The 26829-nt window shown below is 50.4% G+C and overlaps 1 protein-coding gene across 6 annotated transcripts in view; it reads left to right on the forward strand.

Annotated features, from left to right (window-relative positions):
* The window catches only part of ZFHX3 (zinc finger homeobox 3), a 345739-nt gene that overhangs the window by 270180 nt on the left and 48730 nt on the right, over window positions 1-26829 (forward strand). For all 6 annotated transcript variants that reach the window (XM_065567681.1, XM_065567684.1, XM_065567683.1 and 3 more), the window contains one exon: window positions 14723-14830. In XM_065567681.1, the coding sequence (XP_065423753.1) occupies window positions 14723-14830 (108 nt within the window). The remainder of the gene's footprint in view (window positions 1-14722; window positions 14831-26829) is intronic.

Consider the following 26829-nt stretch of genomic DNA (forward strand, 5'->3'; position numbering starts at 1 on the left):
TCAATGGGATGCCTCAAATGCTTAAAGCTAAACACGTGTGTAAGTGTTGGCAGGATTGGTCCAAACTCTCTAACAACAAACTGAAATTAAAAGGCAAAGGTGCTGAAATTTCCTCCTCATGCTATATTTCTCCTGAGGGTTAGACTGCCGCCTCTTCCTTTGCTAGCAGTAATTGCAGCGTTATGGAACAGGCAAGCTTCTCATTCTTGTCTAAACTCCTGTTTTTTCTTGTTTCTGTAAACAGTGGTAAGCTCTTCACTACTGCATGCAAACAGTATGCACATGGTCTCTTCTCCAATTATCCACCCGAACCATGCCAGAGTCTCCACCTCTCTGTTGCTTCAGCTTGTTGCCAGAATCCATGGGCAGAGGAGTAAATAATTTTAGGATCAAGTTTTTAGCGGAATGGCTTTTTGTGCGGCGCTCCCCATGCTGCTGGCATTTTTCGACCACATGCATTTCTTGTGGCTCTCCAGGCATGGGGCCCCCAGCTGGATTTGGTAAATGAGGTGATGCATTTGATTGGTGAAAATAATGATCATACTAATTAAAATGTTTTAATGAAAAAGGGAGAGATGCAAATGTGTGATGGAAGAAAGCCAGCCTGCTTTCCTTGAGTGAGAAGCACATGTCAGGGGAGAGTCAAAGGCCTTGTCTATTTTGTTGGATGTTAAAATAAAATGACCCCAGCAGCCCTGTCAGAAGCATCCACGTCTGTCAGAGTTTCTCCCTGCAAAAGGCAAAAACCAAAGTGTTCAACAAACATACCTGTTTGTCTGCGCTTGCCCCCTGTCTTCAGTGTTCTCTGCCTCCACGCTTGCCAGGTTGCTGCAGGAAAGCCAGGTACGTGGCTTCAGCTTGGAGGACAGGTCTTTAGGGGCTGTTTTTCAGTTGGGAGTTGTGTGCTTTTAACTTGTAGCTGGCATTCTCCTTACTCCTCCTCAGTGTGTTGTGCACAGATGTACCCTTTGCATATGGCTGCCCCAGAAATAAAGTTATTAACCCAAGATCAACAGAGGGGTTACTGATTACATCCTGAGGCCCTGTGCTAAATGGTTAGGAATCACTCCAGCTAGCCCATTGCTCTAAGATTTGAGCCCCATGAATCACTCCTCACATTCTGCACCCTGGTATTTCCCTCCCATCACCTTGGGCCCTGCTTGTCCTTTGTGTAGCACAGGTGCAGAGTGACCCACTCAAGAAAGCACCACACAATGTCTTTGGGCCGTGGTGTGCATCCTTGCGTACGTTTGTGCCTGAGGAGGGAAACGGCTCCAACCTGACCAACGCCTCCAATAGCAGGCAACGCTCTGCAGGGCCAGCCTTAGGGAAAACAGCACCCTAGGCAAACTTGTGTTTTGGCGCCCCTGGCCCCCATGGCCATGGCACCCCCCATTGTCCCTCGCCCTTGTGGGTGCCCCTTCCCATTGCACCAGCCACACCCTCACCCCTGCACTGTGCCCCTATCGTCCCTAACCCCTGCACACCCCTCCTGCACACACATAGGGAAACTGACCTGGATGTACAGAGCACCTGGTATTGCTCCTCGCTCCCCCCCTCACAGCCCCCTAAGGGGGCACAGAAGAACGTTGGGGAGAGCAGAATCTGTGTGTCACCACTTGCCTCCCCGATCCATGTTCCTCTTTGGGAGGAAGCCAGGAGAAATCTGGGCGCCCCCCCACGCAGCACTTCCCTGCCAGCTAGGAGCAGCTTCTGACTCCACACTGGCAGCACACACCTCTGTGCTGCTGCACGGCAGCCCCCCAACCATGGCGCCCTGACCCTCCGCCCCACATGCTTGGGGCATGGAGGTAAGATTGCTGCCAGAGGGCTGGAAATTGGATTTATGCACATTTCCAAGTAGCTGAATTGTCTCTGCTTCATGTGCAGCTAATCTGCAGCTCAGGACGTGTGGAGAACTGTCTTCTGGTGGCCCTGTCACCAGCACTTAGTCAAATTATTCTCAGGATGCTGCTCTCTGAATGCGGAATCTTGGTCACTTATGCCTGTTCACTGTCAAATCAAAGGTTACAAAGGCTGAAGGCTTGATACTCTAATCCACAAATAAAAAGGCCAGAGGACTCCAGCGACAGACTTGCCCCTATATCTGTGCTCCACAGTCACCCAGGCCATGGAGAGCTCCAGTAACAGACCTGTCCCTACTTCCTCTTCTCTTGCTGATGTAAAGCAGGGTGTGGAAGTGAGTCCCTTGAAATGCTTGGTCAGTCTGTGTAATAATTTGGATTCATAAATTTTCTTGCATCCTGAAAGATTCTAAGATGATTTCCATACTACAGCAAGCGATCCCATTACCCACCCTTGGGGTGAGGCCCAGCACAAAATGATAGCGCCGGTGGTTTAGAAATCCCTTCGTCATGTGAAGCTGCAGGTGGAATGTAGGTAGCTGTTTGGTTATTATCCAAGTTGAGATTTGGCTAGGTTCCCAGGATAACACCCCACCTCTTACCTCATATGCTGTCGGCTGTTTAATAACTACAAGCAGCCAGAGGCTTGGTTCTAAGGCTTATATGAAAGACATTGCCCCATTAGCCCTGTTATACACTTCAAGGGGAGAGTGCACCCTTCTGAATTGTCAGCAATGCGTCCTGCTGCATCTAGGTGTCCCTGCAGTGCTCCTATCCAAAGCCCAAATGTTCCATTCTGGACCTGCGACTTCAGAGGACAAAGCACTGCTGGCATGTGGGCAATGGCCTTTCCCTGTGCTTTGCTCCTATCCCACAACAGTCCCCCCTAGAGTGTCTTCCCAGGGATTCATTCAGCTGGCCAGAGGGACAGTCCTCTCCATGGTATTGTTACCACCCCCCCCACACACACACACACACACCACACGCATACAATTAGTGGGGCAGTTGCAGGAAAGCCAATGCTAACTAGGGCAGGGCCACCCACAGCTCACTAAAAACCCTGAGTTGGGGAGTCGTAGTCTAAGCCCCTAGTACACCACACGTCTATGGCGGAGGTGAAAGATGGGCCCAGAGGGCCCTGGCCTCCTGTGGGCCATCCGAGATCCATGGCCTGTGGGGGCCAAACACCCCAGACGTTCCAGAAGGAGAGAAAATGACAATAATTCATGGGGGGGGGGGAGCTGGGGGCCTTGAGTGCTGCCCTGCCCTGACTCTGCTTCATTTGTGAGCGCTAACTGGATTGCAGCATCCGTCGGTGCATTGTACTTGGGTAGGGCAGGGCTACCCTGACCTTCTCATCTGAAATTTCCCTGCCCTTGCTGCCACCATTGCATGTTCACGGCTGTGGGAAAACGTCTCCCTTCAAGTCTAGTGATGGTAAGCGAGTGCACACGCACTGTCACGTGGAGTGGATAGCTGTAGCCTGCTGCTGTCAATTTGGGCAGTGTCACTGCTGCCAGAGGTAGGCCGGCTCTCAGGTCCATGGGGGTGGGGGTGACAGGCATCCTTTTTGTTTCACAGAAGATGCTCTGTGTACAATTAAAACTTGTTTCTGGTAAACCTCATTCCAGGAAAGATGAGCTTTTAACAAAGGGCTTTTGACAGCTGCAGGGTATTTCATTTTTTTAATGCCGAATGAAAAATCAATACATTTTTCTGGGTTATACATATTCAGAACAGGCTTGATATTTCCATTATAATGGAAAATGGGTGTCTGTGCACATCTCGCCTGTCAGAGCTGCACCATTGCATTTTCCAAGCCACTGCTAAATATTTCAAACCTGATTTGATTGTGGTTCATGACAGCTAATGTTTCTCAGCTCTTGAGCCTGCTGGAGGGAGGGGAGGCAAACACACTCTATTTCAGTTCCTTCTCTCCATGCCCCCCAAAGAAATACCCCTCATCCTTTTGCATCAGAGATGTCCATTTGTTAAGGAAATAGGCTGAGAGGAAGAGAGAGCTGAGGAGACTCAGATTGTTCAGCCTGGCACACTTCCAGTAGGGATTTGGTGACTTCTCTCTGCACTGATTTTAGGCTTTGTTGTCTGGGTTTTGGAAGGGGCAGAAGTGATACATTTTGTTCTGTGATGTTTGGGGACAGAGGCACATTCTCATTACTTACTTAGGCTCAGGGATTTTCTGAATTCTGAGGTCAGAAGATACTTAAATTTTCCAGACCGCTTTTCCTCTGCTCCTTCTCTTTAGTGAATAGTTTAATTTCAAATTAAAAGGAAATGCCGTTGTCTAAAATGATTTATTCACTAAGGAAGAAAAGACCCATCCTGGGAATTTGCACTGGGGTGGATTTCAAAATTCTGAAGAGCAGATTTCCTAGCGTTCCTGCCGCTATGTAATTACAGCTCCTGACGGTACTCTTGGTATAAGCCCATTCTCAGGGATTTATAAAATTATTCGAAGTATGTTTATATAGCACCCATGGATCGTGTTAAGGCAGTGGGACTCATGGGAGGATTTTATTGTTTGTGTTTCACTGAGACTCAATCTCTCTCATGCAAATTGCTTAGCAGCAGCCCCTGAGTCTGCCCAGTTCCTCTGCCTAGGAAGGGTGAAATTCACTTAACTTTTGTAAACCCTGACATGTACAGGGCTTGGGGAAATCCACTTCTCAGCCTGGAGCCACAGCACGGCCATCCCCTCCCCATGCCCTCTACTCCAGCTAATGCACAGGAATAGCAGCTATACCCCTCAATGCTGCCGATTAAACAGCACTCACTGGGGTGGCTCTGAATCCTGGATTCAGCACACCCTGCTCTGCTCCTGTGAATGAGAGGACCAGCATAGAGCTTCTCTCGGACATACGGAGGGTGCAGAGGTTCCCGAACGCAGGGCTGCAGGTGAACTTCCTCACGCAGCACAGCATCCCCTGTGTCTCCTGCTTAGGGTGCATGCACCCTGGTCACAAAGATGATGGGACTTAATTAGACTAACAAGCTGAGCAGATGTCTCCAGCTTAGAATGTTACTGACTCTTCAGACACTCAGCAAAGACGCAATCTTCTCTCGGGGATCTGCATGGCCATGACTGAAGGCTCAAAGTCAAGCTGGCTTTGAGTTATAAGCCTGGGGGGAAGGGGACAAGGTTTGTTGTAGTTTTTTCAAGTGGAAAAATTTAGGGGGGTGCTTCAGGCACAAAGTGACAAGTGAGATTTTGCTCCAACTTTAGGTGCATCAGAAAGTCGTGAACAAGTGAAAGCAGCAGATGGGAATGGGCACCAAGTATGGCGAGTACTTGCTATAGTATAAGGTAACACAAGCGCCTTCGTTGTTTTTACAGGGGCTTTTGCCCCTAACTAATCAGAGGATCAGGCTGTCTTTAGGGGTTTGGCACTGGACACTCTTGCCCTAGAGGAGGGTGAGCATTCCCCTCAGCTGCAGGGCTCTCCTGTTGTCCAGCTGAGCTCAGCAGAAGGGTCAGCTCTGTCTTGCCATTGAAGTGTGACTATAGCATGAGTACAATCTTACATGAGGATATTCTAGCCAATTCTAATGAAAGGAAACTACACATCAGAAACCCTTCAGTGTTACTGCTCTTGAGAGTTCAAGAGAAAAGGGGTAAGGGAAGAAGAAGCTGGGAGTGGACGACAGGGGATGGATCACTTGATGATTCCCTGTTCTGTTCACTCCCTCTGGGGCACCTGGCATTGGCCACTGTCGGAAGACAGGATACTGGGCTAGATGGACCTTTGGTCTGACCCAGCATGGCCGTTCTTAAGAGCAGCCTCCTCCCCATCAACAAGACCTTGTCCCTTCAGTGATATGCCCCATGAAATGCAAGAGGAAAGAAGCCCTGACTCAGATGTTTACAGGCGTTTCCTTTCCATCTCAGAGAACAGCTATGTTGAAACAGTCACTTGGGCACACCAGATGCAGAGACCATCAGAGAGAGAATTTTGAAATAGGTGCTTGGGAAGGAGGAAAGACCCTGTTCTTCTTCGAGTGATTGTTCACGTCCATTACACATTAGGTGTGCGCGCGTCGCGTGCACGGACGTCGGAAACTTTTTCCCTCAGCGGCTCCCGTCGGGCCAGCAGGGTCCCCCCTCCCGCCAGAGCGGTGCCCCGCTCTAGCGTATATATATCCCTGCGGGCCCGACCCTCCCTCAGTTCCTTCTTACCGTCCGTGACGGCGTTGGAACAACTCTGTCTCTCGCTTGAGAGTGTCCCTTAGCGTTAATAGTTAGTGTTCTTCTTAGCAGTTATCAGTTCTTTAGTAGTAGTTAAGCTCCTCTGTTTTAGGTGTTGGTCAATCCCGACACCGGCCTTGGGCTGCGGGGCATGCCTCATGCCCAAGGCTTCAAGGCTTGTGCCACGTGCCGCAAGCCTATGCCGATAAACAATCCCCACGACTCGTGCCTCCATTGTCTGCGGGAAGCACACCAAAAAGAGCGCTGCAAGGTCTGTAAGGCCTTCAAGCCCAGGACTAAGAAAGAGAGGGACTTTCGCCTTAAGCAGCTGCTCATGGAGGCTGCATTACAGCCCTCCACTTCGACGCATCAGGCCGCGGCACCGTCAACTTCGGTGCGGAGTGCCCCGGCATCGGTTCGTGATCTGGCACCGGCAGGGCACCATAAGCTGACGGCACCGACACAGCAAGACAGCCCCCGGCACCGGTCATCTTCACCGGCAAAATCGAAGGGCCAACCTAAGGCCCGAGGACGCTCCCCGCATAAGAGGGCAGCGCCTGCGAAGACCTCAAATGCACCTAAGGGCGTGGTGGCCCCAGGACAGATCCCGGTGCCAGTGGCTCCGGCGCCGAGAGGCCCGTCGAGCCCCAGGATAGGCGCATCGAGTGAGGAGGAAAGGCTGGAGGAGCTTTTGGAACAGCCCTCTACCCCGGACATGTTTGAGGCAGCAAAGGACCTCATCGTATTGTCCGCTGAGGGCCCCCTCTAAGTCAAAGATAATCCTCCAAGACTACCATCCAGAGGCAAGCCGGCAATGGTGTGCCCATCACGGTCACCATCTCGGCACCGTTCACGGCGCCGTTCCCGGTCGAGCTCCGCCTCGGTGGACTCCCGGCTACCCTCGGCGCAGAGGGCCGCACAGCCATCGGGCCCCAACAAGCACCCGGCACCGACCCAGCAGCCCTACTCGAGTAGGCACCGGGACGTGTCAGCCATGCGATCCCCAAGACCGACCACTCGCAGTTGTTCCCGGTCCTGAGGTCACCGGTACCGGTCCAGGTCGGCAAGACGTTACTCCCGGTCCCGGTCACAGAGATACTACTCTCCGACCCCGGACCGGCACCGTCCCACGGCACCACCGTGGCCATCCAGGTCACCGTCTGTGGTTTCAGAGGCAGACTTGGGCCAGTCCAGCAGATTTGCCCACAGGATACCAGCTGGTAGGGAACACGAAGCCGCTTGGCACCCACAGTGGGGCCAGCCAGGACAATGGCCATTCTGGACCCCTTGGGCCTACCACCAGCAAGGCCCCCCGTCCAGGACCTCGAGATCTGGCCCCTCGAGACACCGGTCCCGCTTCCCACAGGGGCGCCCCTCCTCGCGCAAGGAGGCCACGGTCTCCAGACCACCAGAGCAAGAAAGAGCTGACTCAGCACCGAGCCCGGCACCGTCTCAGGCCCACACTATGGGACAGACCCCAGAGGAGCGCCCAGTAGGTGAGGAGTTGCAGGAAGAGGAGGACGCACAGAAGGCCCTAACCTCTTCCTCCTCACCAGATGAAGCCGTGGCGGGCACGACAGTGTCCGGCCCTCCCCCGATTGACCATCGGGCACACCAGGATCTGCTCCGCCGAGTAGCCCTCAATCTGGGGTTGCAGGCGGAGGAGACGGTAGAGCAGGAGGACCCCATGGTTGACATCCTAAGCCTGGAAGGCCCCTCCAGGATTGCACTCCCGGTCATAAAGACAGTACAGTCGAACTGTAAGACAGTGTGGCAAACACCGGCCTCCAGCGCACCAACTGCGAAAGGCGTAGAGAGGAAGTACTTCGCCCCCCCAAGGGGTTCGACTTCCTCTTTTCTCACCCAGCACCCTGTTCGGCGGTCAACGAACGAGAGCGGCATGGCCAGCAAGCCCCGGCCCCCAAGGCCAAGGAGGCAAAGCGCTTGGATTTATTTGGTAGGAAGGTCTACTTGTCCGGGGGCCTCCAGCTGAGGATCGCTAACCAACAAGCGATTCTGAACAGACACAATTTCAATTCTTGGGCATCAGTCTCCAAGTTTAAGGACTCCCTGCCCCAGGGTTCACAACCAGAGTTCGCTGCCCTGGTGGACGAGGGGAAGGCAGTAGCCAAAACCTTTTTGCAGGCCTCCCTTGACTCCGCGGACACAGCAGCCAGGACAGTCGCGTCAGGAGTGGTGATGAGGCGCTCGGCCTGGCTACAGGCTTCCGGCCTTCCCCCAGAGGTACAAAACACCTTGCAAGACCTCCCGTTCGAGGGGGTCAGGCTTGTTCTCAGATCAGACGGATGCCAGATTGCATAGCCTCAAAGACTCTCGAGCAACCCTCAAGTCGTTGGGAATGCACACCCCAGTGACACAGAGGCAACCCTTTAAGCCCCAACCACCGCAGAGGCAATACCACCCTCGTCCTAGACAGAACCGTACCACAGAAGGGGCAGGGATAACAAGCATAGACGTAACAACACGCCTGACCAGGGCCAAAGCCACGGCCAAGGCAAGCCGCAGCCGGGAAATAAGCAAGGGTTTTGAAGCTGCGATCGAGGACAGCGTACCGACCCTTATACCGGATCCTCCTCTATGTTTCAGGGACCGCCTGTCCCATTTTTACCGTGCTTGGTCCCATATAACATCGGACCGCTGGGTCCTTCGCACGGTGGAGGCGGGATACACCCTTCAGTTCTCCTCACTCCATCCCCATCCCTCTTCAGGGACCCCTCTCACGAGCAACTCCTTATGCAGGAGGTGCGGGCCCTCCTCAAAGTAGGAGCAGTGGAAGAGGTCCCTCCGGACTTAAGAGGGAAAGGGTTTTACTCCAGATATTTCCTCATTCCCAAAGCAAAAGGGGGCCTCTGTCCCATTTTGGACCTATGCAAACTAAACAAATTTTTGGTCAAGGCATGTTTTCGACTAGGGCCCAAGCGTCCTCGGCGGCTTTCTTGGCGCAGGTTCCACTCCAGGAAATCTGTAAAGCGGCCACCTGGTCGTCGGTGCATACGTTCACAGCCCACTACGCAATCCATCATCAGGCCAGAGAGGACGCGGTGGTCGGCAGGGCTGTGCTTCAATCAATTGTTCCTTGACTCCTACCCTCCTCCAATGGTAAGCTTGTGAGTCACCTAATGTGTAATAGACGTGAACAATCACTCGAAGAAGAAAAAAACGGTTACCTACCTTCTGTAACTGTTGTTCTTCGAGATGTGTTGTTCACATCCATTACACTTCCCATCCTCCTTCCCCTCTGTCGGAGTCACCGGCAAGAAGGAACCGAGGGAGGGTCGGGCGCGCAGGGATATATATACGCTAGAGCGGTGCGCCGCTCTGGCGGGAGTGGGGACCCTGCCGGCCCGACGGGAGCCGCTGAGGAAAAAAGTTTCCGACGTCCGTGTACGCGACGCACGCACACCTAATGTGTAATGGACGTGAACAACACATCTCGAAGAACAACAGTTACAGAAGGTAGGTAGCTGTTTTTTTCTTTTTTAGTTTGCTCTTTTCTATGTTGAAAGGAGCCACCTCGCCAGTGAAAACTGGATCAAATCATTGGTCTTAACTCTGGTCTAATATCTTAACTCTGCTAGTGGACAATTCCTGATATTTCAGACAGAGGTAGTCAATTATTTTTTTGTCAAGGTCCAAATTTTGTGGTCAAGATCCAGACTCCAGAGAAGATAATAAAATATAACAATAATAAGTAAATAAAAGGATTTTGGGGTCCATTCAAAAGTGTCTAGTGCTCTGGATTTGGCCTGCGGTCTGCCTGCTCCAGAAGAAGGTGAAAAACCCAACAGTAGTACATCTAGCAGCTAGTTACGAAGTGCTGCATGGGAAACCGAGGGAAGCTCCTTCCTGACTGTCCAAATGATCAGCGTATACCCTGAAGCCTATGATAACTACCCAACATGTAGATCTGGTATCTACACCTTTACAAATACCAGATGGAAAGGGGCTGTGGGGAGCTGTGAACCTGTTCCTTTACCCCTGGGCTATACTACCCTGTTTCCCCGAAAATAAGACATCCTCCGAAAATAAGGCCTACTTACAGTTTTGCCTCTCGTTGTAATATAAGGCATCCCCCCGATAATAAGACCTCCCCGATAATAAGGCAAAAAAATGTGTACCGTATTCTTCTTCATTGAAAAATAAGACATCCCCTGAAAATAAGACCTAGCGCATCTTTGGGAGCAAAAATTAATATAAGACACTGTCTTATTTTCGGGGAAACAGGGTACTAGAGTGGTAGATCTCAGCTCCACAATTGCTGGAACTTCCCCGTGCACGGAGCATTCCAGGGTGGGATGAAGGAGGGGAGGGGCTGTGTCATGGATGGGAGAAGACAAGACAGGAACATTCTTATGAACTGGAGCATAACATTCTTATGCTCCAGTTAAGACAGTGATCAGGGCTGCCCCAGTCTGTGCAGGGGACCAAATGAGCCACCGGGGTCCAGGAGAGGCTTGTGCCAGCAAATGGAAGAATATATCCCTCAGTATTTTATCCTCCACCTCTCCTATTTAAAAGCAACCAAACTTCACAAAAATTCTTTTCTGTGAGTAGGAAAATCAGTTCTGCAGCCTCATCCCATTCCTGGATCAGAAAGCTCTGGATGAGGCAGAAGGAAGCGGACATGATTTGGTTCTCAGAAAAGCAAGCTTTCCAGTGACAGGGGCTTGGTGAATTCCTACTACACGTTACTGTCTGGTAGCTTTCCTTTTAAGTAGCTGACCAATAAAACAAATTGCCTTCACGTCAGCAGGGCTGGGCGCTGAGCAGGGAAGAGGAATTTGCAGTTTGTATCCTTGTTTTTTAATCATTTTTCTACCTTTATTGATATTCACAGCTCACATTTTCCCGGTTACTGTCAGCCTGGGCTTTCATCCATTTAAAGAGCTCTTTTTTCCCCCTTGTTGTTGATGATGATGGTATAAAGACAGATGGTGTAACTGCTTATGAATGTCCTATTTTATTTCCCCAGAACCAGACAGTTCACTTGAAGACGTATATTATTTCCACATGCTCAGGTTAGGCAGCCCAGACAGTGTCTGAATCCAGTGGCCGGCTACCCCTTCTTCCTCTCCATGCAGACGGTGACACCTCTAGGTCTCAGGTGGAATTGCATGAAGGCTCTAGCACATCAGGCTTACCTTTGTTAGCTAGGGAGGATATTGCAGCTTCATTGTAGCTGAGGAAGGCTTTAGTTTTTTAGTACATTTCTCTTTCCTCTTTCAGAAATAAGGGAAATGTGTTTTTGTCTGTTGGCTGGAGCGGAGGAGTTAGAGTTGGGAGACTGAGGTTTATATTTCTGGCTATCACTGGCCCCCCTATTTAACCTTGAGCAAGTCACCAACCTCATCTGTGCCTCAGTTTTCTGTTCTGTGAAATGGGGCTGGGGATGCTTTGCCCATCTTGTTAAAGTGCTTTGAGGAGCTGAGAGGAAGTGCACATTTTATTTTACCAGGAGGATCATAGGCTACTTCCTTGTCTGTCTAGTTAAGCAATTCTAGTCTGTGTATCACTGGAGTGTCTTGGAACCAGTCACTATGGGTGAATGTTAATTTAGGACAGAAAAAAAAGCAAAGACTTGATATTCAAATATTTTTTAACAAAGACCATAAAATCAGTTAACTTTTTAACTTCTGCTTTTTATCCCTGCTTCCCCAGTTAGACAGAAACCTTCTCCACACTTTGGCTTACAGCTTCTCTTAGGCAATAACAAAGAGATGAATTTTTCTCAGTTTTTCCCTGAAGTGAGGGGAATTATGGAATTTCAGTTCCCAACTATGAATCCAAATGCTGATTCCACAGCTCTTCCCTCCAGCAAACTCCCTGCTGCTCAGCCCACAAGGAGACAGTTTCTGCATCGATAATTTGTAGTATTTTAATTTTCTGCATATCACTGAAAAATGTCTTTGTCGAAGGATACCATCCACCAAACATCTCACACTGGGAGTCTGAGCTTCCCAGAACAAGACCCCTGCAACTCTCACAGCTCTAAAGAATTTTGACCTGCGGAGCAATGGTAGTGGGGTAGATTATGAGCCACGCCCCCTGTTAGACATCATGTGCTACCCATTCTATCCATAGGCCTCAGAGGTAGTGTTTTCAAAAGCACCTCAGTCCTGTTTTCAAAAGCACCATAGTCACTTATGAGCCTGGGTCTCCATTGGAAGTCGATAGAACTTGGGCCAAGTCATATAGAAGTTTTTGAAAATTGTACCTTCAAGCAAATGGCTTGTGTTCGACCAGCGGCACCTAGAGTGCCAGTGTGGGGTAGTCAGGCCAAAGTCAACCCTGATACTTGCAGCCCCTTGTCAGTCAATTTTGAAACCCCTTGTTAAAAAGCCCCCTTTGCCAATGGCTACTAATGTACTCCTGTTAGAGCTGGTGAAAGCTGCACGTGAGCCATTCCAGTCCTGTAAGCTTATGTTGCGTGGACGGTGGCTCGTTTCCCTGGGGGTAACCTTCAGTTTACAGGGTGAGTGATCCTCAGGCCGTAGTGACTGACCCACCTTTTACCAGAGGTGGTGCTGTGAACTCATCCATGAGACTCCTTACTAAAGCGATGGTAGAATTCCTCCTTAATGAACCTAATAGTCCTGCCAACATTCACTCTCTTTTCTGATTGCCTGGAAAAAATAAATTGTTAGAAATGCAAAAAAAAAGCATATTCGCTTGTCATCCCCTCAATCCAGTGTCACAGATTATTCCCTTTTCTATTGGTGGTAAAGCTTGTCTACCTGAACATTTAGTTCACCACAAACAAGGAAGTGAATCTGCCCTGCATAGCCTGCCACAGGCCAAGTGTTCTTGTGAACGCTGCTGGGTCAAAGAGGACTAGATCAAAGCACATTAATGAACTGCTAATGTGCATCAGTAGGGTCCATACAGACAGCTAGTCTGCAGCAAGCTTCACACTCCAGCTTGCTGCAAACTAATTGTTCGTGTTTGTCACTCAGAGGTGCAACCCTCCCTTTTGCTCCCCCCCCAAGACACAAGTTTTGCCACGGCAAGTGTCAGTATAAACAGCGCATTGTCAGCAGGAGCGCTCGCCTGTCAACAATGAACACCGCTCCGTGGGGGTGGAAGTATTTTGTCAGCAAAAGTGCCAACAAACAGCAGCTACACTGCCTGACTTTTAGCAACAGGGTTGTGTTGACACGGCCGTGTTACTAGAAGATGTGTAGTGTAGACAAAGCCTTAGTGAGTCTGTTCCTCTTTGCTAAAGCCCTTGGAAAGGTTGCCATTTCTCACTAGCTTGTTTGGGTTCTGTGAGCTGGGGACTGTTTCTGATAAAGTTGTGCATGTCTGAAGTGCCAGTTCTTTCATATTCAACGTGGGCCTGTCAGTGCTTAGAGTTCTCTTGATGGATTAATACCTGCTTTTATGGCTCCCATCAGCATAGTATCTGATGGACTGTGTATGTGTATTTAAAGGGCAGGTAAGTATGTTTGTAGAGAACAAGGGAGTTTGGCTAGAAACTAATTGAACTGTGTTGCTTTAAGAAATATTTCACCATTTCAAGCCTAACTTTATGATCCAGTTGTTGGATAATCTTGTTGAAAGTCTGAATAAATAAAAGCAAGATGGCCAAGCATGACTGGACCTAGAAAAGATGGTGCATGTATTTCCATATCCTCCAGTTTGTTTCAGGAATTTCCTCTTCTCAGCTTATATGTGCATGGAGAGGAGAGGGTTGTACAACTTAAAAGGAATTCTCTTTAGACTTGGAGGTCATTGTTGGCTAGTAAATGACCTGCTGGAATTTTGTCAGTGGTTGTGAACTGCATAGGAGGGGCAGCGTCCTCAGTTCACTTCCCCAAATGGTACATTTCCCCAGGGACTCTTGTTTTTCTTAAATTTCTCCTTCACTCAGGCAGCAGGTTTCTTTTCACCTTGTGAAGTGCTGCAGCCTGTTGCCTAGAGAAGTGACTGTTCCTGGAAATCGTCCTTATCTGTTTTTCTGTGTGGTGATTAGTATTGGGTAAGTGTGGGTAATTCCCACCGTAGGGGATCTTGTGGGATATGTTGGCAGAAAAGTTCCAGCCACATCCAGGACTGGAAATGTTGAAACTTCCAAGTAAATTCTGCCCGGTGTGTCATGGGTACACAGTCCTGTCTGCCAGACAAAGAATCTTCCCAGTTAAGGAAAACAGGACATCCCTGGAAAATGAAGCAGTGACGACAGCACTCCTTTTCCTGTTTCTAGAATTTCACTGGTCTTGGTTTGAGCTCTATTGAAATTACATTAACCTTGAGACTAAATGTGTTTGTTTCTTGAAATGTCCCAAACAGTTCGGTGCTTGCAGTCTGAAATGTGGGGAGGTGGAAATCGATCTGAGATTGGTCCTCAGCAGAGTAGCTTGAACTGACCGTGCAAGAAACTACTAGCACTGTAGGTTCTGAGGACCCACAGACAACACAGAAAATAACCAATCAATCCCAGTTCATGAATGTGAAGGAACTCAACCCATCATCTGTCAGTTTAGCCAGGTCCTTTGGGCAGTTCCTATCACAAAGCAGTCCTGGAAGAGGGGAATCAGAACCACTGGAAGCCAGGTTTTATACATACACCACAAAATCACCCCTTTCTCTGCTTCGGCTTTTATTGTTTTCCCCTTTGCTTCTTACATTTTAGAAGAGTCGGTTGAAGATGTGGAAGGGCTGAATGAGACACCGGCTGATCCAGAAGAGCCTACGAAAGAGCAAGAGAGTGGCAGTGACAAGGACCAGAACAAATGGACAGGTGGGTTTTGCTTCCATTTCTACCCGAAGCCCAGCTAGCCTTGAGGCTAGATAGATGTCAGCGTGGCTTGTAAGGGCACTTCAGCTGATGCCTTGTTCAGCTCTGTAAATCTGGGCCTTCATATTTCTTCCGTTTGATTTTATTTGAAGAGGGACTTACAAACTCCATAACATTTCCTAACAGATATTTCAACTTCCATCTATTATCCTTCCTCGTTAGTTCATGTTTTTATTGAAAATGTGTCCCCTTCCAGCCTCCTCCTCCTGCCTGAAGTTACTAAAAAGTGTGCTAGGCTTTACAAACAGTTATGAGAGAATCCCTATCCCAAAGTGTTTTCTAGAGACATGGCATGATGGGAAAGGAGGTCACGAAAATGACAAGTCCTGAGTTATGTGGTCATTCTGCAAATTAGCAGGAAAGACATGGGGGTGGGGAGGGGAGCAGAAAGTTACAGGCAGAACAAACTGTTGCTTTGCTTAAAAGGTCTGTTCAGGTGACACCATCCAGATGGCATGAAAAGTCATGCTCACAGCTCTCCTATTACTAACACTTTGTTAGTGAGACTGACAGAGGTTAGTTTGTTTACTCACCATTTGCTATTTGTATTGCAGTGTCACCCGGGCACGCAGTAAAAGCCCCGTGGCTGGCCCGAGTCAGCTGACGGGCTCACAGGGCTCGGGCTGTGGGGCTATACAATTATAGTGTAGATGTTCAGGCTCAGGCTGGAGTCCAGGCTCTGAGCCTCTCCCCCGCATGGGGTCCCAGAGCTCGGGCTGCAGCCTGAGCCCAACATCTACACTGTAGTTTTATAGCCCCACCGCCTGAGCCCTCTGAGCCCATCAGCTGACTCGGGCCAGCCGCAGCTGTGTTGTGGATCTTTATCACCGTGTAGACGTGCACTGTGCAAACATAACTGTGAGACTCCCCCTGCCCCGAAGAGCCTGCAATCTGGCTATTCCATAGAATCACAGAATTGTAGGACTGGAAGGGACCTCAAGAGATCATCTAGTCCAGTCCCCGGCACTCATGGCAGGACAAGGTATTATCTAGACTTACTCCTTTTTTACTTTTTGCTAGAGTTGTACAAAATTTTGACAACGCAATTGAAAATACACCATGTTTTTCCTTTGAGAAGTGAAAAATGTCTCTCTTTGGAAAATCCCTGCTCATTAGAAATGGAGAAATAAGCGGTTTGCGGGTCACTGCCACTCCCAGGAATAGGGTCACTGACCCACTAAAGAAGCATTTTTTTTTTAATCCTTTTTGCCTTGGGGCAGAAAACAATTTCAGGTTTGTCCTCTTAGCAGGCAGGTAGCAGTTCCCCTTGGCAGCATGGTTGTGCTGACCAGTTCTGTTTACTTGCAGGTAAGGGAATTAAGAGGGATTCTCAGTTCCCAGTATCCAAGTCTGAGGAGTTCTGGCGCTCTTTCCTGGCAAAGAGAGAGGAACTCAGCAATTCCCCCCTTAGGGTTGTTTATGCTGCCTATCTAAAATGTTCCCCTTCCGCAAGGTAGCTAGACAGAAACACAGATGTTTGGCCCCAGTGACTCTGTCTTTTGTGGCCAGCACAGAGAGAGAGCACATAGCTCTTCCGCAGGCTGCCATCTCCAGTATAATTCCCATCCTGATCACAGCTGCTTCTCAATGAACCACAGCTGAAGGCCGCAGGTCTCTGCAGTGCATACAGCCTTACCGGGGTTGGGCATTACAATCTCTGCTTTCACCTCCAGGAAGAGTTTTGATTCTTTCACTTTCAAAGAGCACGTCAAGACTGGGAAAATAGGTTTTGTTTTAACACGTTACGACTCATTTTCCAAGTCTAGACAAGCCTCAACGAGCATGCAGAAATGTTTGTCAATCTGTTCTACGCAGTCCTCCTCCTTCATCTCCCTCAGCTTGAACAAAATGGTGCATGAGGGAGACCCAACTGACGACAATCCTTTTCCAAAGCTCCTCCTGCGAGGCTGCATATCTCCAGGGAAAGAGGTAAAAGTCTGGCATGGATTAGAAACTGACTAAGATACAACAAAAAGAAGAAATAAACATTTAGTTTTCACCATAGCAAAAGGTTAACAGTGGAGTGCTCCCAAGTTCCATAATAAGACAGTGTTGTCTGATTTATTGATAACAGGAGAATGGGGCCAAGGGTCAGGTGGCAAACGTGCTGGTGACAGAAAGTTAGATAGGCTAGAGAAGACTGTGTGAGGAACTTCAGAAGAGACCTACTTAAACTGTAAGCTCTGTGGGGCGGGGATTTTTTGAATGTTATAATTCTTGACGTCTGATTTGTGTCCATTTATTCTTTTGCGTAGAGACTGTCCAGTTTGGCCAATGTACATGGCAGAGGGGCATTGCTGGCACATGATGGCATATATCACATTGGTAGACGTGCAGGTGAACGAGCCTCTGATGGTGTGGTTGATGTGATTAGGTCCTATGATGGTGTCCCTTGAATAGATATGTGGACAGAGTTGGCAACAGGCTTTGTTGCAATGATAGGTTCTTCTTCGAGTGCTTGCTCATATCCATTCCATTAGGTGTGCGCGCGCCGCGTGCACGATCGTCGGAGAATTTTCTACCCTAGCAACACCGGCGGGTCGGCTGTGGAGCCCCCTAGAGTGGCGCCTTCATGGCGCTGAATATATACCCCAGCCGACCCGGCGCCCCCTCAGTTCCTTCTTACCGCCCCTGACGGTCGTTGGAACTGTGGAGCGCGGCATAGCTGTTCTCCACTCTCCCTAGCTTATTTAGTCATTCACAGTTATAGTTATAGTTCTAGTTGTTTATAGTTAAATAGTTGGTTTTTTCACTTGTTACTAGTTGTTATATAGTTCAAGGGGATTAAGGGGGTTGTCTCCCCCTTTTTCCCCCGGCCGCGTGGCCGGGCTCATGCCCAAGGCTCCCGGCTTCAAGCAGTGCGCCTCCTGCGCTAAGCCTATGCCAATGAGCGACCCGCACGACTCGTGTCTGAAGTGCCTGGGAGAGTCCCATCAAACAGATAAGTGCAAGATCTGTAAGGCCTTCAGACCAAGGACCAAGAAGGAGCGGGACTTTCGGCTCCGGCAACTCCTTATGGAGGCGGCACTTAGCCCGGACGCTCCATCAGCGCGTCAGGCCCCGGCACCTCGGTGCACAGTGCCCCGGCGGCACCGACTATTCCGACCACGTGAGTGGCGTCGGACAAGCCTCCACGGCACCGGACCTCGTCGGCACCGCAAGCACAGCAAGTGCCTCGGCACCGTTCATTATCCCCGGGACATAAAAAAGCCCATAAGACGGGGACCTCCGTGCCGAAGACGCCGGCTCCCCCAGTGCCGGGGGTAGAGCCGCGTCCGCCTGTGGAGCACCGGAAACAGGTGCCTCCAGCACCGTCGACTCCGGCTCCGAGGCCGTTGAGTCCGGTGCAGACAGGGTCTCCACCGAGACCGGCGGTGATACAGTGCCTCCCGTCGACCCCAGAGACCTTCGCGACGGCGAGAGACTTGATCGCTCTCACGGAGCCGGCACCACCCCAACCACCGGCACCGCCGGCACCGTTGACTCGTCCGGTCCAGTCTAGGGGGAAACCTGCCTTGATGCGCCCTCCATCGCAGGGGCTGGAACCACGGCACCGGTCCAGGTCCCGAAGCAGGTCCCCACGCCGCTCGCAGTCCCGGCGCCGGATATCGCCTCGGCACCGGTCGTACTCGCGGCCAAGATCTTCGTCGCGGCACCGCTCTACGTCTCGGCACCGTTATGATCGTCGGCACCGATCAACATCGAGACGTAGTTCTCGGCACCGCTACGATCGACGCTCGACGTCGAGAGGCCACTCCCGGCACCGGGCCTACTCCAGGTCATCGTCGAAGTCCAGATCCGACTCCCGGCACCGGAGAGGTCATCGGCACCGATCGCGATCCCGGCACCGCGTGGAGATAGAACATCTCCGGACCGGCACCGTGCGGCACCGCAGCCCACGGGATTCGTCTCGGCGCACTCGGCACCGCCATGGCCATCGAGATCGGTGTCTCGCTCCTCTGAGGACTTATCGAGATCGGCATACCCCCCTCAGGGGCAAGCCGAGGAGCAGGACATAGGCCACTGGCAGGAGGTAGCAGAGGACCCTGCTCATGGCCCATCTCACTGGTCGTTCTGGACCCCGTGGGCGTACCATCAGGCGCAAGGGGCTCCAATAACTTCGACCTCTCGCTCGGGCCACTCCGTTAGAAGGGCCCCGGAGTCCACCATCTCTCGGCCTCCGCCAGGGGGCATGGAGGCTTCCGTGTCCGCACCACCTGACGTCCTGGACCCAAGCGCAGGTGATGCTCCTGCCCAGGAGCAGGGAGACCAGGACCCTCCCTTGGATCCTTTACCACCGGAGGCATCTTCCTCTTCCTCTCCGGATGAGGCAGTGGCGGGCACATCGTGCACAGGTCCACCCCCAATAGATCTTCTGGCTCACCAGGACCTCCTACGTAGGGTGGCCCGTAATATGGACCTGCAGGCGGAGGAGATAGTGGAGGTGCAGGACCCCATTGTAAATATCCTCGCGGCGGATGCCCCATCACGAGTGGCGTTACCCCTGATCCGCACGATCCAGGCGAATGCAAGTACGATATGGCAAACTCCTGCCTCTATCCCACCCACAGCGAGAGGGGTGGAAAGAAAGTACTTTGTCCCCTCCAAAGACTACGAGTACTTGTATACCCACCCCCAGCCGTGTTCACTGGTGGTGGCATCAGTGAATGCAAGGGAGCGCCACGGTCAACAGGCCGCAGCGCCCAAATCGAAGGAGGCTAAGCGCCTCGATTTGTTTGGCCGTAAAGTTTATTCAGCCGGAGGGCTGCAACTTAGAGCGGCTAACCAGCAGGCGCTCCTGAGCCACTACAACTTTAACTCCTGGAACTCTATGGGGAAGTTCAAGGAATTGGTTCCCCAAGAGTCCAGGGAGGAGTTTGGGGCCTTGGTAGAGGAGGGTAAGAAGGTGGCTCGGACCTCCTTACAGGCCTCCTTGGACATAGCGGACTCGGCTGCGAGAACCCTGGCTTCGGGTATCGCTATGCGAAGGACCTCCTGGCTCCAAGTTTCGGGTTTGCCCCCGGAATTGCAACAAACCCTGCAGGATTTGCCCTTCGAAGGACAGGGGTTGTTCTCGGAGAAGACGGACTCTCGCCTGCAGAGCCTCAAGGACTCCAGGACAATCATGCGCTCCCTGGGGATGCATGTTGCGGGCCCTCAGCGCAGGCCATTTAGGCCTTAGCCTCAGCGCTTCTACCCCCCCCCCCCCCACCTCGTCAGAGACAGGACTCGGCCCGGAGGCGCGGGCGAGGTGGTAGACGAAGGTGGACCGGCCCTCAACCCGGTCAGAACCAAGGGCCACCAAGACCACCCGCAGGCCCCAGGCAGAACTTTTGAAGGTGCGGTCGAGGACGGCGCCCCAGTCATCCCCCAGGATCCAGCCCCCTCCTTTCGGGATCGCCTCTCCCACTTCCACCGTGTTTGGTCCCTTATAACTTCGGACCGTTGGGTCCTTCGCACGGTGGAGAGGGGATACGCTATCCAGTTTTCTTCAATCCCCCCCTCCCACCCCCCTTCCCCGTCCCTCTTCAGGGACCCTTCTCACGAGCAACTTCTTATACAGGAGGTTTCCACGCTCCTTGCTATGGGGGCCATAGAGGAGGTTCCAGTAGAGTTAAGGGGCAGGGGATTTTATTCCCGTTACTTCCTGATCCCCAAGTCCAAAGGAGGTCTACGACCCATCTTGGACTTGCGCGGACTCAACTAATTCGTAGTAAAGTTGAAGTTCCGCATGGTCTCTCTGGGGGCCATTATCCCTTCCCTCGATCCTGGAGGCTGGTTCGCCGCCCTCGACATGAAAGACGCATACTTTCATATCGCAATTTACCCGCCTCACAGACGCTTCCTGCGATTCGTGGTAAGCAAGGTGCACTACCAATTTGCAGTCCTTCCCTTCGGCCTATCCTCGGCCCCAAGAGTGTTCACGAAATGTATGGCTGTCGTGGCAGCGTACCTTCGTCAGCAAGGGATACAGGTGTTCCCGTACCTAGACGACTGGCTGGTACGCGGTCGCACCAAAGAACAAGTTCGAGCTCACGTCCACATAATAGTGCACACATTCAACGAGTTGGGCATCCTACTCAACAAGGACAAATCCACTCTAGAACCTACCCAGAGAATAGAATTCATCGGCGCAGTCCTAGACTCCAGACGTGCACAAGCCATCCTGCCAGACAACCGCTTTTGCACCATCACGAGCCTCATTCAAGGGCTCAAGGCCTTCCCAACTACCACGGTGAGGTCGTGCCTTACCCTGCTGGGTCACATGGCTTCCTGCACGTACGTAACCAGGCATGCCAGACTTCGGCTTCGCCCACTCCAGACCTGGGTGTCATCGATATACCGCCCACATCGGGACAGCCTGAACATGGTGGTCACGGTCCCGAACTCGGTCCTGACCTCCCTCACATGGTGGCTAGATCACAATGTGGTTTGCGAGGGGATGCCGTTTCACGCCCCACAACCCTCTCTGCACCTGGTCACAGCCGCTTCATCTCTGGGTTGGGGCGCCCATCTCAACGAGCACCATACCCAGGGCCTGTGGACTGCACCTCAGCTAGCCCTACACATCAATGTTCGGGAACTGATGGCGGTGCGCCTGGCGTGCCAGGCATTTCTCAATCTCCTACGTGGCCGCTGTGTGTTAGTTCTCATCGACAACACCACGGCCATGTTTTACATCAACAAGCAAGGAGGAGCACGTTCGTCAATTCTATGCCAAGAGGCCATTCGCCTGTGGGACTTCTGCATCGCCCACTCAATCCATCTCACGGCATCGTTCCTCCCTGGAGTCCAGAACACTTTAGCGGACCGACTCAGCAGGTCCTTTCAAACGCACGAGTGGTCTATCCGTCCAGACATCATACATTCCGTCTTCCAGAAGTGGGGGTTTCCCCAGATAGACCTGTTTGCATCTCGAGACAACAGGAAGTGCCACGTGTTCTGCTCCCTGCAAGGTCGAGCTCCGAGCTCCCTCTCGGATGCGTTTCTCCTTCCCTGGAAAGACCACCTGTTTTATGCCTTCCCTCCGTTTCCTCTGGTCCACAAGGTACTGCTCAAATTGCGCAGAGACCAGGCACAGGTAATTCTGGTCGCTCCAGCGTGGCCGAGACAACATTGGTACACCACACTGTTGGAACTCTCGGTTCAGACACCGATCCCGCTTCCATTATGCCCAGATCTCATCTCGCAGGACCACGGCCGGCTGCATCACCCCGACCTGCAATCACTCCACCTCACGGCGTGGTTGCTCCATGGTTCACCCAGGCAGAGCAACAATGCTCGCACTCGGTCCAACAGATTCTGCTGAGCAGTAGGAAGCCTTCAACACGGACCACATACTTGGCCAAGTGGAAGCGGTTCTCCTGTTGGTGCGAACAACGAGCCACGTCCCCGTTACAGACACCTATTCCTCTTATATTGGAATATCTCCTCTCCCTAAAACAGCAAGGGTTGGCGATATCTTCAATTAGAGTTCACCTGGCCGCTATATCAGCCTTTCACCCAGGAGAACTCGCGTCCTCGGTATTCTCTAACCCGATGGTCGTTAGATTCCTCAAGGGCTTAGACCGGATGTACCCACAACAACGTCAGCCCGTTCCGACGTGGGACCTCAACCTGGTTCTCTCCAAGCTCACAGGTCCTCCATTTGAGCCACTGGCCACCTGCTCACTTTTGTACCTATCCTGGAAGACAGCCTTCCTCGTAGCCATCACCTCAGCAAGGCGCGTTTCTGAACTCAGGGCGCTTACATCCGAGCCCCCTTACACAGTTTTCCATAAGGATAAAGTGCAGCTTCGTCCACATCCTGCCTTTCTCCCTAAGGTGGTTTCTCCATTTCATATCAACCAGGATATATTTCTCCCGGTCTTTCATCCTAAACCACATGCTACTCGCCAGGATCAACGTTTGCATTCTCTGGACGTACGCAGGGCCCTGGCTTTCTATATTGACCGCACAAGGCACTTTAGAAAGACGACGCAACTCTTCGTTGCAGTGGCTGACCGAATGAAAGGCTCACCGATCTCCTCACAACGCCTATCCTCCTGGATTACGTCTTGCATCCGGACTTGCTATGACCTGGCAGGTGTCTCAGCACCGCACCTCACCGCTCACTCCACGAGGGCCCAAGCTTCCTCGACGGCTTTCCTGGCGCAAGTTCCGATCCAGGACATTTGTAGAGCTGCGGTTTGGTCATCAGTCCACACATTTACAGCTCACTATGCACTAGTGCAGCAGTCCAGGGACGATGCTGCCTTCGGATCAGCGGTTTTGCACACAGCAATGTCTCACTCCGACCCCAGCACCTAAGTTGGGCTTGGGAGTCACCTAATGGAATGGATATGAGCAAGCACTCGAAGAAGAAAAGACGGTTACTCACCGTTGTAACTGTTGTTCTTCGAGATGTGTTGCTCATATCCATTCCAAACCCGCCCCCCTTCCCCACTGTCGGAGTAGTCGGCAAGAAGGAACTGAGGGGGCGCCGGGTCGGCTGGGGTATATATTCAGCGCCATGAAGGCGCCACTCTAGGGGGCTCCACAGCCGACCCGCCGGTGTTGCTAGGGTAGAAAATTCTCCGACGATCGTGCACGCGGCGCGCGCACACCTAATGGAATGGATATGAGCAACACATCTCGAAGAACAACAGTTACAACGGTGAGTAACCGTCTTTTCCTGGGTTGGTGTTTTTGGTGTGTGATGTGTGGTTGCTGGTGAGTATTTGCTTCAGGTTGGGGGGCTGTCTGTAAGCGAGGACTGGCCTGTCTCCCAAGATCTGTAAGAGTGAGGGATCGTCCTTCAGGATAGGTTGTAGATCCTTGATGATGTGCTGGAGAGGTTTTAGTTGGGGGCTGAAGGTGACGGCTAGTGGCGTTCTGTTACTTTCTTTGTTGTGCCTGTCCTGGAGTAGGTGAATTTTGGGTATACTTCTGGCTCTGTCAATCTGTTTCTTCACTTCAGCAGGTGGGTATTGTCATTTTAAGAACGCTTGATAGAGATCTTGTAGGTGTTTGTCTCTGTCTCAGGGATTGGAGCAAATGTGGTTGTATCTTAGAGCTTGGCTGTAGACAATGGATCCTGTGATGTGATCTGGATGAAAGCTGGAGGCATGTAGGTAAGTATAGCGGTCCGTAGGTTTCCGGTATAGGGTTGTGTTTATGTGACCATCGCTTATTAGCACTGTAGTGTCCAGGAAGTGAATCTCTTGTGTGGACTGGTCCAGGCTGAGGTTGATGGTGGGATGGAAATGTTGAAATCATGATGGAATTCCTCAAGGGCTTCTTTTCCATGGGTCCAGATGATGATGTCCTCATTGTAGCGTAAGTAGAATAGGGGCATTAGGGGACAAGAGCTGAGGAAGCATTGTTCTAAGACAGCCATAAAAATGTTGGCATACTGTGGGGCCATGCAGGTACCCATAGCAGTGCCGCTGACTTGAAGCTATACATTGTCCCCAATTGTGAAATAGTTGTGGGTGAGGACAAAGTCACAAAGTTCAGCCACCAGGTTTGCCGTGACATTATCGGGGATACTGTTTCTGATGGCTTGTAGTCCATCTTTGTGTGGAATGTTGGTGTAGAGGGCTTCTACATCCATAGTGGCCAGGATGGTGTTTTCTGGAAGATCGCCATCCTGAAAAGGTCCACATATCTATTCAAGGGACACCATCATAGGACCTAATCACATCAGCCACACCATCAGAGGCTCGTTCACCTGCACATCTACCAATGTGATATATGCCATCATGTGCCAGCAATGCCCCTCTGCCATGTACATTGGCCAAACCGGGCAGTCTCTACGCAAAAGAATAAATGGACACAAATCAGATGTCAAGAACTATAACATTCAAAAACCAGTCGGAGAACACTTCAACCTCCCTACAGACCTAAAAGTCTCAATTCTCCAACAAAAAAACTTAAACAGACTCCAATGAGAAAATGCAGAACTGGAATTAATTTGAAAACTGGACACCATTAAATTAGGCTTGAATAAAGACTGGGAGTGGATGGGTCATTACACAAAGTAAAAACTATTTCCCCATGCTAATTTTTTCCCCTACTGTTACTCACACCTTCTTGTCAACTGTTTGAAATGGGCCATCCAGATTATCACTACAAAAATCTTTTTTCCTCCTGCTGATAATAGTCCACCTTAATGGATTAGTCTCGTTAGAGTTGGTATGACAACACCCATTTTTTCATGTTCTGTGTGTGTGTGTGTGTGTGTGTGTGTGTATCTATATCTATATCTTCCTACTGTATTTTCCACTGCATGCATCTGATGAAATGGGTTTTAGCCCATATGCCCAAATAAATGTGTCAGTCTCTAAGGTGCCACAAGCACTCCTCATTCTTTTTGCTGAGACAATATTGTTCAGCATGATAGGCTGTGATTTCAGCACACCGGCAGCATAACCACTGTCAAGTTCTTTTCAAGGCATCATGGCAAAGGAGGGTTTAGAGGAGGGATTTGAAGGACAATAAGGACATCGCTTTCCAGATGTTTACAGGGAACTTCTTCTAAGCATGAGGGGCAGCAAAAGAGTGAAGGTGCATGTTTAAAAATTTAACAAGTGGACAAGGCAGGCTGACATTGTGATCTGATCCAAGGCAGGCATCCACCTTTTGATAACGAGTGAGAGATGATCTGTTGGGTAGGGACAGGTAATGAAGGGCCTTGAAACTGAAAATAAGTAGCTAATGTTTGATGCGATAGAGAAGAGGGAGCAAGTGGAGGGATGCAAATAGAGGCGTGACATGGTCAAAGCAATGGGCTAGGAAAATGACCTTCGTAGCTGTGTTCTGGATATGAGCCGAGCAAGACTGCATTCTCAAGGCCAGAGAGAAGGATGTTGCATCGATGTGAGATAATGACAGCTTGGATGAGATTTGGTAGCTGTATGAATAGATAGGAAGGGGCGGTAGCTTAGAATCGGCAAGATTTAGATACAGCCTAAATGTGAAGACCTAGAGGAGATGGTGCCGACGTTTCAGGCCTGAGTGACAGACGGTACGGTGGTGTTATCCACAGTGATTGAGAAAGGAGGGGGTGTGCCAGAATGAAACTTTTGTAAGATATTTGCGATGAAATGGAAAAGACTCAGCACTTTAGGTTTCCCTGTTTCATTGCAAATTTATAACAATTTTCGTTTTAAAACAAGTCTGTGAAATTTTCTTTTTTTTAAATTCGTAAATTGAACAAATTATTCTTGAATGAAAATGTTCTATGTTCAAGTAACATTCTCCCCCCCCCGCCAAAAAAAACCACCTTTTGTGCATAATGATCAGTTTTCAAATTAAAATTTAGAATTTTTGCATATTTCGATGTGAATCCAGTCATTTCTAGAAGTTTTGGCAAAAAGCAAAGTCATAAAATGGGCCACAATGAAATTACAAATGGGTTTTCATTACATTGCACAAAAAAGCTCTATCATTTTTGCACTCACTAGTCCAAATGCTTTGTATGCATGGCAGACCCCAGAGCATGGCCAATGGCCCTGAACAATTACTAGCTTTTCATAGGAGTTCAGAATGTTTGTGCTTTTTTAAAATCAATTATTTATTGGTTTAGAAGCACATTGCTAATGTTTCCTGTTCCTGGATTGGGCTTGTTTGCTTTTCATTTTCATTAAAGTAGTAGGATTAAATAGCTTCTGCACATTCAAGAGATGCAGCACGAGTGGTCCTGAAGTTCCTTCCTACCTGTGTGTCTTATGTTCTAGTTCTTCCAATTTTAGTGCCAAAGAAGGACAATTCTCAAATCTCAGCCTCTGAGCAAAGAATATCTCATGTTTTCATGATTAACTTCAGATTCATCACAAACGAGCAAAAAACCGCAATTGTTGCCTGACTGTATTTTCAAATCATGAAAATATGAATGAATTCTAGATGTAAATGTTTAATATCAGACACATTGGTTGCCACCGAGAGCCCTGAGTCCTATC

Source organism: Chrysemys picta, chromosome 14 (genome assembly GCF_011386835.1).
Source record: "Chrysemys picta bellii isolate R12L10 chromosome 14, ASM1138683v2, whole genome shotgun sequence".
NCBI classification, from domain to species: Eukaryota; Metazoa; Chordata; order Testudines; family Emydidae; genus Chrysemys; species Chrysemys picta.